Raw genomic sequence first — 11653 nt, forward strand, 5'->3', positions numbered from 1 at the left:
AGAAAAATGCTGTACTGTTTTGTCATGAGGATATCTTAAAAGGAATTGCTATGAAGTTGTGCAGTTGTGGAAATCCCCCGGCTTCTCTGGAGTTCTGTGGAGAGCTTTCCTATTTGTTCAGCTGGAATTTGGTGCAGATTTCACAACTGGCCTTCTTCTGGAGGCAGTTGCAGATGCCAAACTAATGTTTGTTTGTTGGTATTCATTAAAGATCGTCTATGGTCTTGCAACTTAGGGTTTTGACTCCTGATATACTTCTAGTTGAAGAATGTAGTAACTTTGGGAAGGTGGGCTGTTTGTGACATTTAACACAGTAATATTTGCATGAAAAGCAGTACTGCACATCTGAAGCCACTTTCAAGACTTATTTATTTTTGATTTTGGTTTGGTTTTTTATGTAAGTAAAAAGTTGTGAGTGGAAGAGTAGAGTGAGGATTTATTTTGTGGTTAGCTGTGGATTTTTTTATTAGTCAGGTGTTTAAAAACAAGTTCTGGACTTGCTGTATGGCTAATTACATATGGCAGCCCTTTTGGGATTGGTCTAGATTAGTTTCTCCTTTCTTCTTCAAATTTCAGAGAAAAATAACAGATTTCTGGCAGTGCAAAACACTCTGGCCTAATGCTGCTGCTGCTGCTTCTGTATGTGGAGGGGGATGGAGGGAAAACTTCTGCATCTCTTGGTACAAAGATGCATTAAATATCCAGGCTTCTGCTTACATTGTGTCACTTACATGTAAATTACAGACTTTAAACATATTATCAGCACATAAGCTGGCTTCTGCGAAATAGCAGGAGCTTGGCTGTATGGAGTGTTTGAAGTAGTGCAGTTCTTAATGCACATTTTCAAACAGTACAATCAGCTGGATCAAGGTAAATGATAACTGCAAACTGCAAGAAATGGTAGGGGAAATGTTTTTGTTGGAAAAATACTTTTCCCTTAAGCTGAATTAAAACACAGGTACAGGTGAATCTTCATTTTCAGGTTTGTATGGTACTATAATTCAAGCAGTCTAAGTTGTCCAGAGTTGCAGAATATATGAGGAAGGATAAGGAAATGGTTTCAGCTACTGTTTGTAAAATTATTAATCATCAAGGAGCAAACTGTGTAGGTATATATTCTGTGTGCCTGCCAGCTTCTCATATTTCATTTTGCTGTAATGTTAAACAGTCTTTTGAAAGAATGGAAGTGGAATAAAATAACTTGATTGAATATTTAGTAATTTAAGCTGTGTAGAACATGTGCACAGACTGATCATTGTTTTCTTCTCTCACTTTGGTACAAAGCTGTGAGTGTAATAATGAAACTTTACATGGCAAAAGAAGAAATTTTAAAAAAATAAACTTCTTTATATTGTTACGGTTTGTCTGTTTCTCCTTCGTTTTAAATAGAATGATTTTCATAGGATTTGGTAGAACTTGACTTTGTTCTGGATTTTTTCCTGTTCTGTGAATGCTGGATAAAGTCAGACAGGCCACTTTGAAGCTCCAGCACTGGCAGGAATGTTACAGGTGTGCAGAAAACCTCAGACCCAGTCGTTTGGCAAAGAAATGAAACTGTCCACCCAACTGATACCTCCAAGCTGATGCGCTGCCTGTCTTGCTTCATGGCCCATTGCAAGGGAAGTTCTCTAGAATTTGTTGGTAGTTCACTCATCAGAACTGTAAGGACTGGTTTTGAGTTGCCAACTAAAAATCCTGATTTTGATATTTTGACTGATAGATTTTGTTTTGTCTCTGAAGATCCCAACCAAGAGCATCTCTGCACTACTTGTATGGAAAATAATAGCTTTGTGGAGGTAAGGCATGGCTGGAAGCCAGGGCTCCAGGTGTTCCAGTCATCCTAAAATTTATTTGGGTTAAAAAACAGTTGAATTAAGAAGGAGAATAACTTTTCTTAAGATAAATTATCGGATTTTCTTCCTCTCTCAAAGTTACAGTGCAAGACAACACTAAGAACTTTATAGTCAAAAGATTTTCTGCTTCTTAGTGACCTTTCAGTTAAATATACTACTCACTATACATCCACTTTCAGTGGATGCTAGAATTTGTTTTTGAATTTTTACTTTACATTAGTGGATTGCTTTGCTACCTTTTGCCACTAGACAACTAAGTAAAAGGTTCTCCTGACAAAGTCTGGTCTTTATTGCATGTTTTGTTTGCCCTTCCATTTTTTATATTGTACCTGTTATCCTTTAAGCTGGTAGCAAGGGAACCTCTCTTTTTCTTTTTTCTTTTTTAATGTATTCAAGGAGTAAATGGGCAAATATTTGAGATATTAAGCTAATTTCACACTTGCCATAAACTCCAAAAGCTGCTCTATATTCAGGAGAATGAGGGAAGAGTGCTCAATATTTCATCTTCATCTGTTCTTTCAGAATAAGACCAAAAAGCCTAGGCCAAAATCCAGTTGATTTTATTTTTTATTCCATTAAACTAATTGTACTTGCCCATTGGAATAGTATTCCTAAAGTGGTCATGCTGACATAGATTCTCCTACAAGTCACCTCTTGCAATAAAGAAATCCATGCTACTGTTGGGAACTAGGACGTGCAGTAGGGGAAATATTTGTGTGTAGATATATAAATTTGTATGTATAAGAGGTTGTCTGCCTCAAATGACAAATAAGTTTCTCAATATTATGGGGAATGCAGTTACAATGAAAAACATTTACAATGTCCACATTTGTAATCAGGATAAGTACTAATACTGAGAGCCAATTGCTCAGTTCTGGTACTTCTGCTGAGGCATTAGATCAAGCTGTACTTGGGTATTGCAGTCTGTTGTGCCCTACTCTCCCATTTCTACATAGCAGAGATCCAACCTGCACAGCCAAATCTGTAACTTGAGTCATTGGGTTGCATAATATTAATGCAATTAGCACAATCTCATGTGAATTATTCAGTAAACATTACAAAGAGATGAAAGGATAATACCAAGAGCAGGACAAAGAGTTAATGACCAATTACAAGGTGGCAGTAAACACCTTTGACTTTCACAGTTAGATACAGTCCCAGTTTCACCTCACTTGAGGGAAGACCTTTCCAGTTGTCAGCACAAGCAGAACAATTTTGTATTCTCCATGTCTTCACCATGCAGAGAAAGCTTAATTCAGTCATCAATAAATTAATCCTTGTTGCCCAAAGGAAAAATGTCAGGATGCTATAAAAGTAGTTTCGAAATATGCGTACTGGGCTGTCCACTACAGTGTGGTTGTCTCTTTCCAAGGGCTTCTTCCCATGTGCTGTTCATCTTGAGGAGTGAATGACATTATTAGGAATTGCCCTTGGGATGAATGGTGCTAGTCCTTGGAATCTTCAGTGTGATCTTGATGGAGGTGGCCACTGGCTCTGGCGTTACGCATAGAGCGTGAGCTGCAGCCACTGAAAGAAGAGTTAAAGGATGGATGAGTTATTGGTGTCCTCCCACAAATTGTGTGAATACACCACCATCTCTGGCTGGAAGGCAGCTGCTTGCTGTCACTTAGCATGGAGTGGCAGTGGGGAATTTTCTTGAGTCTCGTGCTCCTATTTCTCCTTCCCTTGCAAAAAGTGAAGGGTGTTTTTAATGGTGTTTTTAAGGGTATTTTTAATGTCCTCCCTAACAGAGGACATGAAGTTGAAACTTTCTAATTCTTCTTAACAAGATTTTTTTAAAGGTAAAGAACTATGCTAAACCCCATTATCATTTAATACCATATCACTTTGTTTGATCTTAATTGCCTCATTAAAAAAAAATCTCAAAATTTTTTGATGGACTTTAAAGATGATATGAAGAGACTGCAGCCATGCCCTTCAGGACCAACTGGAGTCTTACAGAGCAACTGTTATTAGCAGATCATGGATGTTTTCCATGTAAAATTGGTAGCAAAATTTTAGGAGGTTTTGGGGTTTCTTACCAATTGCGTGGCAATTTTTCTATTCATAGAGTTCTCCCTTGAAAACATGTGCAATGATTAATACAATTAAAATTAAGTATTGTGACATTGTGTTAGACATACTCTCATAAAGCAGTTTACCTCCAAGACATTGAGCTTAATGATGCCATCTCCATCTTTGTCAAAGGCGTGGAATGCCCCTAAAGTAAGGAAACAAAAATATGGGGAGTAGATTATGTTACTGTGTGAGTGAAGATGATTCCCAGACAGGAAATCAAATAGTGCTGCCATTGTGAAATGCCAGCTAGCACAGGTCTTCACTTGTGGGGTCACTTTCTGCTGTGTTTTTCCTTAGTCAGTTCAAGGAGAAACACAGTGGTTTCTTCTGTGTTTGTGTGAGACAACTTGCCATCTTAGATTCCCTAAGCACATGTCTGTAATAATTAACACCCTACATAGAGGCAGTAGTGCTGTGAACAAACTTTGCTGTATGATGGGGCTCTGAGCAATCTGGTCCAGTGCAGGGTGTCCCTGCCCACAGCAGGGGAGTTGGAACCACATCATCCTTGAGGTCCTTTTCAACCCAGTCAGTTCCATGGATCCAGGGCTGTGTGTGGGGGCAGGAGGGGAGGCAGTGCCGTGGGACCAGGGCAGCCACTCACGGAACATGGCGTCCAGGCGCACGAAGCAGCAGATGAAGCTGTCAAAATCAATGTTCATGTTCTTGTCGGCATAGCGCATGGTGATGATGTCGTAGAGCTGGTTGTTCAGCCGAAACCCTGCAGGGAAGCAAAAATGGGCACAGCTGGGCCTCGGGTGGGGAAGGCGCTGCTCCATGAGGGGTGGGCCACAGGCGCTCCCCCAGCCCAGATGAGGCTCAGGCTGGAGCGTCCTGCTGCAACTGCTAAACAAAATCAAGTAAAGCTGTAAGGAGCTTCACTGTGTCCATCTGCCTTCCCAAACCAGGAGCAATGCTGTGAGAGGGCCCTTAGCACGTGAGTTACCTCAGGCTGTAAGCGTGAAGAGGAGAGCTGCAGCCCCAGAAGGCCTGATGGCTCAGCTGGGCCTGCTGAAAGCAAATCAGCTAAAACTGGGGACAGAAATGCAAGAGGAAGTTGCTATAAAAACACAATTAAGCAGTGGTCAGAAAATAGACAAGGAGGCAACTTCTTGGTGTGGTAGGACTGAAATGCTGCAGCCTGTGCTGTGCCTTGAAAAGGTCTGTCATGGTTTGGGTACAGCTGTTTGTTGGCTAAATGCAAGGTCATGCACAGCTTATGTGCTGTAAGGCTCTGAAATGTTCTCAGTTCTAAAGTCAGGGCAGGAGTTATTAAAGTATTTTCTCTTTTTACAGTGACAACTTCCCTGGTGAGAACAGAAACCTGGAAAATAAAAATGACCCATATTTCTACCACAGCAGGAGTCCAAATCCAGGTGTAGTTTTGTCTTTAGCAAAGGACTCCAGAATCACTGAGGTTTTGTAAAGTACAAGGTAGCCATTTGTTTCTGTTCCTTGACCTGTCAAAATACTACTAAAAACAAGGTGTCACTGAAATCATCCCAACTAGTTTTATAGTGATACTACAGATTTTCTGATCAAAGTGGTTGTCTCACTCCCTTAGAGACTTTTTGTGGGGGGAGGCCTGCTCCCCAGGGGAAGAAGCATACTGGTGTATCTGAGACAAGCAGGAAAAGTCCAAAGTCCCTCTTATCAGAATGAATTTCATTAACTGCAAGTTTTGCAAAAATACTTTCTTATCATTGTACAGATAGAAGAGACTGAGCATGAAAGAAACATTAACATGACTTGAGAAATGCCTACCCAATTGCCTGTAATGCACACTTGGACATAGACCTGCTCCATCCTGGTTTCAGGGCCTGCACACTTAGTTTGAAGGTTTTCCACTGTTCTTTGTTTTTACTTAGACAAATGTATAGAATCCAGAGCTTAAATGAGAGTAAATGTCTTCAGCACTCCCTGGTCTCCCTGAATAGCAGGACCCTGAGTAGGACATCCTTAAGACAACAAAGCATCACTCTTTAAAGCATTGCATTAAGAGGAGCTGAAGAGATCTACTTGGCTGGCAAGACATACAAGGTTTGCCATTTGGATATTTGAGAAGCTCTGTTGGGGGAAAAATATTTTCTAATTTCTCTATGATCTGTCTTTAAAAGGCAGCACAGTGTTCAGTGATCTCACCCTGTGATGCACCAAAACAAAACCAAGTTTCTTCAGCTGTGGGCACTGCACAAGGGACAGTACCTGCATCATTGACTGCGTTGCGCATCTCGTAGCTGTTAATGGTTCCTGAATGATCTGTGTCATAGCGCTTGAAAATTTTCTGGAAAAAGAAAAAAACCACAGAAAACAGTAATAAAAACTTGTACTGCTTTTGAATGCACTCACTGAGTGGATATGGCGCATGTGCCTCAGGCACTTGGAGGCTTTGCCATGTGCCTTATATTGCTGTTGCTGGGCACTCTGGGTTGTTAGCACAGAGTTCCTCTCAGTTGCAAAGTAAAATAATTTAGATCCAATTTCTGGGAAGCAAAAAAACTCTCCCCTTGAGACTCTCCTTGTTTGACTTGAGTTTATGCTGGTAATCCTCCCTCTTGATTGCCCTAATTAAGCTATTATTGAGGCCTGATTCTAGTTCCCATCATTCTCCTCCTTCAATTTGTATGCCTCTGTGCTACTCTCATGGGGGAAGGCTGTACATGGGATATTCAGGCTATTTGCTTAGGCTGTGAAGTAGGATGAGGAGAGACATTACTTTTCATTTTTGAAGGTAATTCACAATTATTTTTTAGCTTTTCTTCTTGATGGAACATATGTGGAGAGTTTTAGTTTTTCTGTAGAACACTTGCACTGCAGAAGCTGTGAAGAGGAGCTGTGAAGATACCAGCAATACCTGCCAGCTTTTAATCTTGTCCCAGAGATGTCGAAATTCATCAAAGTTTATCTTCCCTGAGCCATCCGTCTGCGATGCAAACATTCAGGTAAAAAACCCACAATACTTTTAGGATAAAAGTAATTAAGTCTGCAATTACTGGTAAAGGGATGAATGTAAAACTGGGTTGGGGATCTCCTCAGCATAAAGAGTTGATTCACCTGTGCCGCAAAATGTTTGTAGACATTTTGGTTATTGTGTATAGCATAGTGCTTCAGGAGTGTGAAGTACTACTGCTACTTTGTGTAGAAGCAGACTTCTGGTACAGGACAGAGCTTTGCCTCTGGAATTGTTCTAAAAGTGCATGAGTAGGATGTTTTAGTGGGATCCTCTGAAGTACCTCCAAATGTGAAGCTCACCCAATGCTTTTTAAGACAACTGAGCTTTACTCTGGCGTGAATCTCTTTCTGCCTTGCTTAAAACGAATTAAGAAATAAGCAAAATGTTGACTAAAGCTCTTTTCAAAAATGTGTTTAGGCTCCAACCACTGTGGCTGTGGGTTGTAGTTACACTTTTGTTCTGTTATGTTTGAATGCACTTACATTCTCTCAAAATTGTGTTATCTCAAACTGGAAAGCCTAGGGTGGTTATGGCGGAGGTAATCACGTGGCATCTTATAGTGTGTTTTATTGCACTTGTTCCAGACAAGTTCTGCCTGCATTGCAAGCTGAGCGCAGTAGAATATGTGATACATTACAAACTTAAAGAGATAAATATAGTAAATTTATTGGCAAGATCTATAATTATGTTGACTTTGTTTTAAATATAATGATGAAAAAATCATGCTTTAGTACCTAATGTGGCCAGTGTCTGATACCTAAAGAAGAGTATCATACTGACTGATTTATTCTGTAGCTTTCTTTTTGGGGACATCTTTCTCTGCCAATTATGTTAACACTGAGATGACTGGAATTAAGATGTGCCAAACCAGGAGTGCTTTTTTATTTGAAAACAGACTACAATTTGCTGTTTTGTTTCCCTGGCTTACTAAGTTGTGTGTGTGTGTGTGTGTGTGTGTGTGTGTGTGTGTGGTGGTGAGAAATAGTGAACTCAAGTGGTTTCAAGCAGTCCCTTTTCACCAGGAAAGGATACATCCATTAAAGCAATCATGCTGCGGCAGGATTCCAATTCAAACCCTTCTGACCTTAGGTCCTTATCTGAAACAAATGGTCCCAGGTGAATACAAATCATGCAAATCAGCAAGTGATTTTCCTCTCAGGTATAACTCTAATCAAAGTAAAAGCCAAAGCTACTTCCTTTGTCCAGTAAGAAATGAGTGGTAGAGAAATCTCAAAAGACTCTCAGTAATGTTACTTCCTGTGAATTAGATTTACCTTTCTTGATTTGTTACATACAATAAAAAACTCTGAAAAACTCTAAACTAATTCCTAAATTACTAAGGAACTCCAGGGTCTGTCGGTTAAAGTTTGCTAAACAGGGAGAAAGGTTTGCCTCTCCACTAGAAATTTTTTAAAGGGCATTTGCAGACTTTGAGAATTGCATTATTGTCCCAGTGGTAATTCCAATGAATGCATCTGCTCATTTCTAGATTATCAGTACTAACAACCTGTAGAGATAATCTCTGTGAAAAGTTCAGCTTGTGAAAGTCTCAGATGCATTGTCCATGGAAATGTAACTAGGAAATTTCTGAGTTTGAAAACATCAATAATTTTTAAAAACTCGGGGTGGGGAGTTATGCTCTGTCACAGATTTCTTTGTCCAGGGTTAGTAAAAAACATGCTCAAACTCACGTTTTTTTACGACATTATTGAGAACATTCCTAAGTTCCTCAGCATTGATCTCCATGTCCTGTTGGAAATGTGGTGAGAATATCATTAGTTACAGAATTCTTTATGAAAAACAATTTTATGGCTGGATATGCTAAAAGTCTTTGGTCACTTTTCAATAAGACATATACATGTTTCAAACCAGAGGGCATTCTACTTCATGTGAACATTAGTCCAGCCCTTTCCTGAGGCTTCAGTACAAGGTAGACCTGAAGTTACCATACAGTGCTCATTAAACTACTACTAGAAGAATGACTGGTAATTTCAAGCCAGTGTATAAGTAAAATAGCAAAATCAGAAAATTCCTGTATCCCATATGCAGCCACTTGATTTATGCAGTTCTTTGATCTGTTTTTATCTTTAACTTCCCTTGTTAAGCATATACCAGAGGGCACTGCATTTCTAACTTGTTTATACTTGCTGTGCAAAACAGCATCTTGTAGGAGATAGGAGAAAAAAAGCTGAATTTAAGTAAGACTCCCTAAGACACAGTGAGAATAGTTTATACATACATATGAGGATAGCTGTATACTTAATGGGGTTCTTATTTGATTTTACTTATCTCAAAATCACAAAGAGAATTTGATGGGAGGAAATTCAAAGGAAATTTTCATATTCAATGTTTTGAATCTATGGAATAGTTGATTTAGGGGCTGTTGTGGCCAGGCTGCTTTGAGGGCAGAGACAGGGATCGATTGCATACTCACATCCCCTGCAATCTGTCGGAAAATATTCCTGAACTGTTTTTGCTCTTCACTCTCCTCATGAGCTTTTGTTGAAGAACGCTGAAAAGAGACAAGCAAAGAAGAGATACATCCTGAGCCCAGTGGAAAAGAGACAGGGCCTGGATGGCTCACTTACCCTTGTGTGAGGGGTCATCTTAGTGAATCTGGAGGCATTTGGAGGAATAGGTTGTCCTCCCACTCCTTTCCCTATGTTTTTTTAATCCTCTTCCTTAAAACTACCAAGTATTTAACTTCATCCCATTGTTCTCTCTTCTATTTGAAGGAGCCTAAATAATTACTTCCACTGGTAGTTATATTCTAATATTTGTTCCAAAATATTGCCAAAGAGAAGTTTGGAGCCCAAGAGGCTTATCAGAGAATCAAAGAATGGTTTTGGTTGAAAGGGACCTTAAAGATTATCTTGTTCAAGCCCCCCTGCCATGGGCAGGGATGCAGTATCTGCCTCACAGCTGCCCTGTAGGCAATAAATGACCATGTGAGAGCTCTTTATGATGTGGGGGGCCCCTTGCTGAAGACAAATAGCATATGAGACAGAGGAAAATGAGGAACATGAAGCTTTCTCAGACACATAGAAAGTGCAACCTTGAACTCTGAAGCTGATACTGAAAGGGGAAATTAAAGTTATAGGTAACAAAGTGAACTTCTTGGCTTATTTCTTGTTTTCCTTTGTCTAAATGCAGGGGAAAGTTTAGATTGGTTTTCACGTCACCCCCTGCAGTCTCTAGCAGTCACTCAGCACCCTCCCTGTAAGCAGATGCTCCAGCCGTGCCCCCCGATGCCACAAGCCTGGATGTGGGATCTGGCTGTTAGATGTGTTGTGTCTCACCCACCTGCAGGAAGAAACTCTGAATTTGCTACTCTGTTTTCCTCCTCTCTGGTAGTAAGGAAGAAGAGGGGAGGTGCTGGAGCTCCTGGGTTTACCTGTCCTTTTTCCTCTGGCCAACAAGGACTAGAATAGAGCTGTGTATTTGTAACAGGAGGGAGCTGTGTATTTGTAACAGGAGCTTCTGCAGCCCCTTGGGTGCAGTTTGTGTGTGTGCCCTCCTAAAGAAGTACTGCCTCAGGGGGCTGAGCAGGGATGAGGTGAATGTTGGGAAGGGATCTCTCACAACCAGGATTTTTGTGTGAGAGAGCAACTAGGAGATGTTTTCAAGCAACTATATCCTCCCATAGAGTTGTTAAATAACTCAAGGGACAGTCTCTCTGTGCTCATGCTCATTAGATCCACATAAACCAGATGAGAGTCATGTAAAGATTTGATGAAGAGCTGTTTAGTATCTCAGGACACCTCTTTGCCCCATTCCTGTGCTCTTCTCAGCTACCCTTTCATGCTAGTCAGACCAAGCCCTATTTCCCCCTCTGCCACTTGCTGCAGAAACCTTTTTCTCATCTGCTTGGGTTTTTTCACCATCTTTGCCAGAATTTTCATCTGCTGTCAGCTCCTTATTGCTGTTTGCTCTGTCAGAAACGAAGATGATAGGCTAGAAGAAGAGAGCAAAAGAGAAGTGGAAATTACCGAAGAAATAGTGGAAAGGAAAATATTTGGTTACAAGAATTCTGTGGAAAGTACATGCAGCAACAACTCCTGCTCTTGAAAGTATGACGAGAGAAGCCATTTCTTGAAATGAAAGAAAAGAAAGGGTTAAATAAAAAGGTGAGAATTTTTCTGCAGTTATTGCTCTCCTCATGCTAAAAAAAGCTGCAAAAGTATTTTTGCAAAATAGTGCAATTTCTGGGTTCTAGCTTTCCTTGTCAGAAAGGCAGTCATGGAATATGTTTGGTTTGTTGTTGTTTTTGTTTGGAGTGTCTTTGTTTGGTTTTGGTGTTTTAGTTGGTTTTTGGGTTTTTTGTTTGTTTGTTTGGGTTTGTTTTTTTTTTGTTGTTGTTTTTTTTTTGTTTTTTGGGGCTTCTTCCCCTGTTTTTAAGCAAAATAAGCCTCCCAGATTCTCATAACTTAAATTGATGAGCTTGCCCTTCAAGGACAGTAGCACTGAAAACAAACTAAATGTGAATAGTACCCAGAAAAGGAGTTATTTGTGTAGGAGCTTGTTAGTTATGTGAAGCATATGTTCTTTATCTGTACTGACTCTTGAAGCACTCAGCTGTAAGCATCCATTTGCAATTGCTCTGCTTTGGTGCATTTAAAACAAGGAAAAAAACTGCTACATGATGTGAATGTATTACTCTAGAGTATTAATTACAATCAGCCTCTCTTGGGATTAAAATATCTGATTACATTTTCAGGTTCCAAAATGTGTTGTGTTGAATCAAAAATAGAACCCAGGACTTTGGTGA

The 11653-nt window shown here is 40.0% G+C and overlaps 1 protein-coding gene across 2 annotated transcripts in view; it reads right to left on the minus strand.

Moving 5' to 3' along the window:
* Positions 1 to 2433: 2433 nt before the first annotated feature.
* CAPN3 (calpain 3) overlaps positions 2434 to 11653 on the minus strand; it is a 26826-nt gene continuing 17606 nt past the window's right edge. For both annotated transcript variants that reach the window (XM_031055742.1, XM_031055741.1), the window contains 8 exons: positions 9320 to 9397; positions 8577 to 8634; positions 7918 to 7982; positions 6787 to 6855; positions 6138 to 6216; positions 4537 to 4653; positions 4016 to 4074; positions 2434 to 3380 (listed from right to left, as the gene is read on the minus strand). In XM_031055742.1, the coding sequence (XP_030911602.1) occupies positions 3354 to 3380; positions 4016 to 4074; positions 4537 to 4653; positions 6138 to 6216; positions 6787 to 6855; positions 7918 to 7982; positions 8577 to 8634; positions 9320 to 9397 (552 nt within the window). In that variant the 3' untranslated portion in view covers positions 2434 to 3353. The remainder of the gene's footprint in view (positions 3381 to 4015; positions 4075 to 4536; positions 4654 to 6137; positions 6217 to 6786; positions 6856 to 7917; positions 7983 to 8576; positions 8635 to 9319; positions 9398 to 11653) is intronic.

Source organism: Geospiza fortis, unplaced genomic scaffold (genome assembly GCF_000277835.1).
Source record: "Geospiza fortis unplaced genomic scaffold, GeoFor_1.0 scaffold66, whole genome shotgun sequence".
NCBI lineage: Eukaryota > Metazoa > Chordata > Aves > Passeriformes > Thraupidae > Geospiza > Geospiza fortis.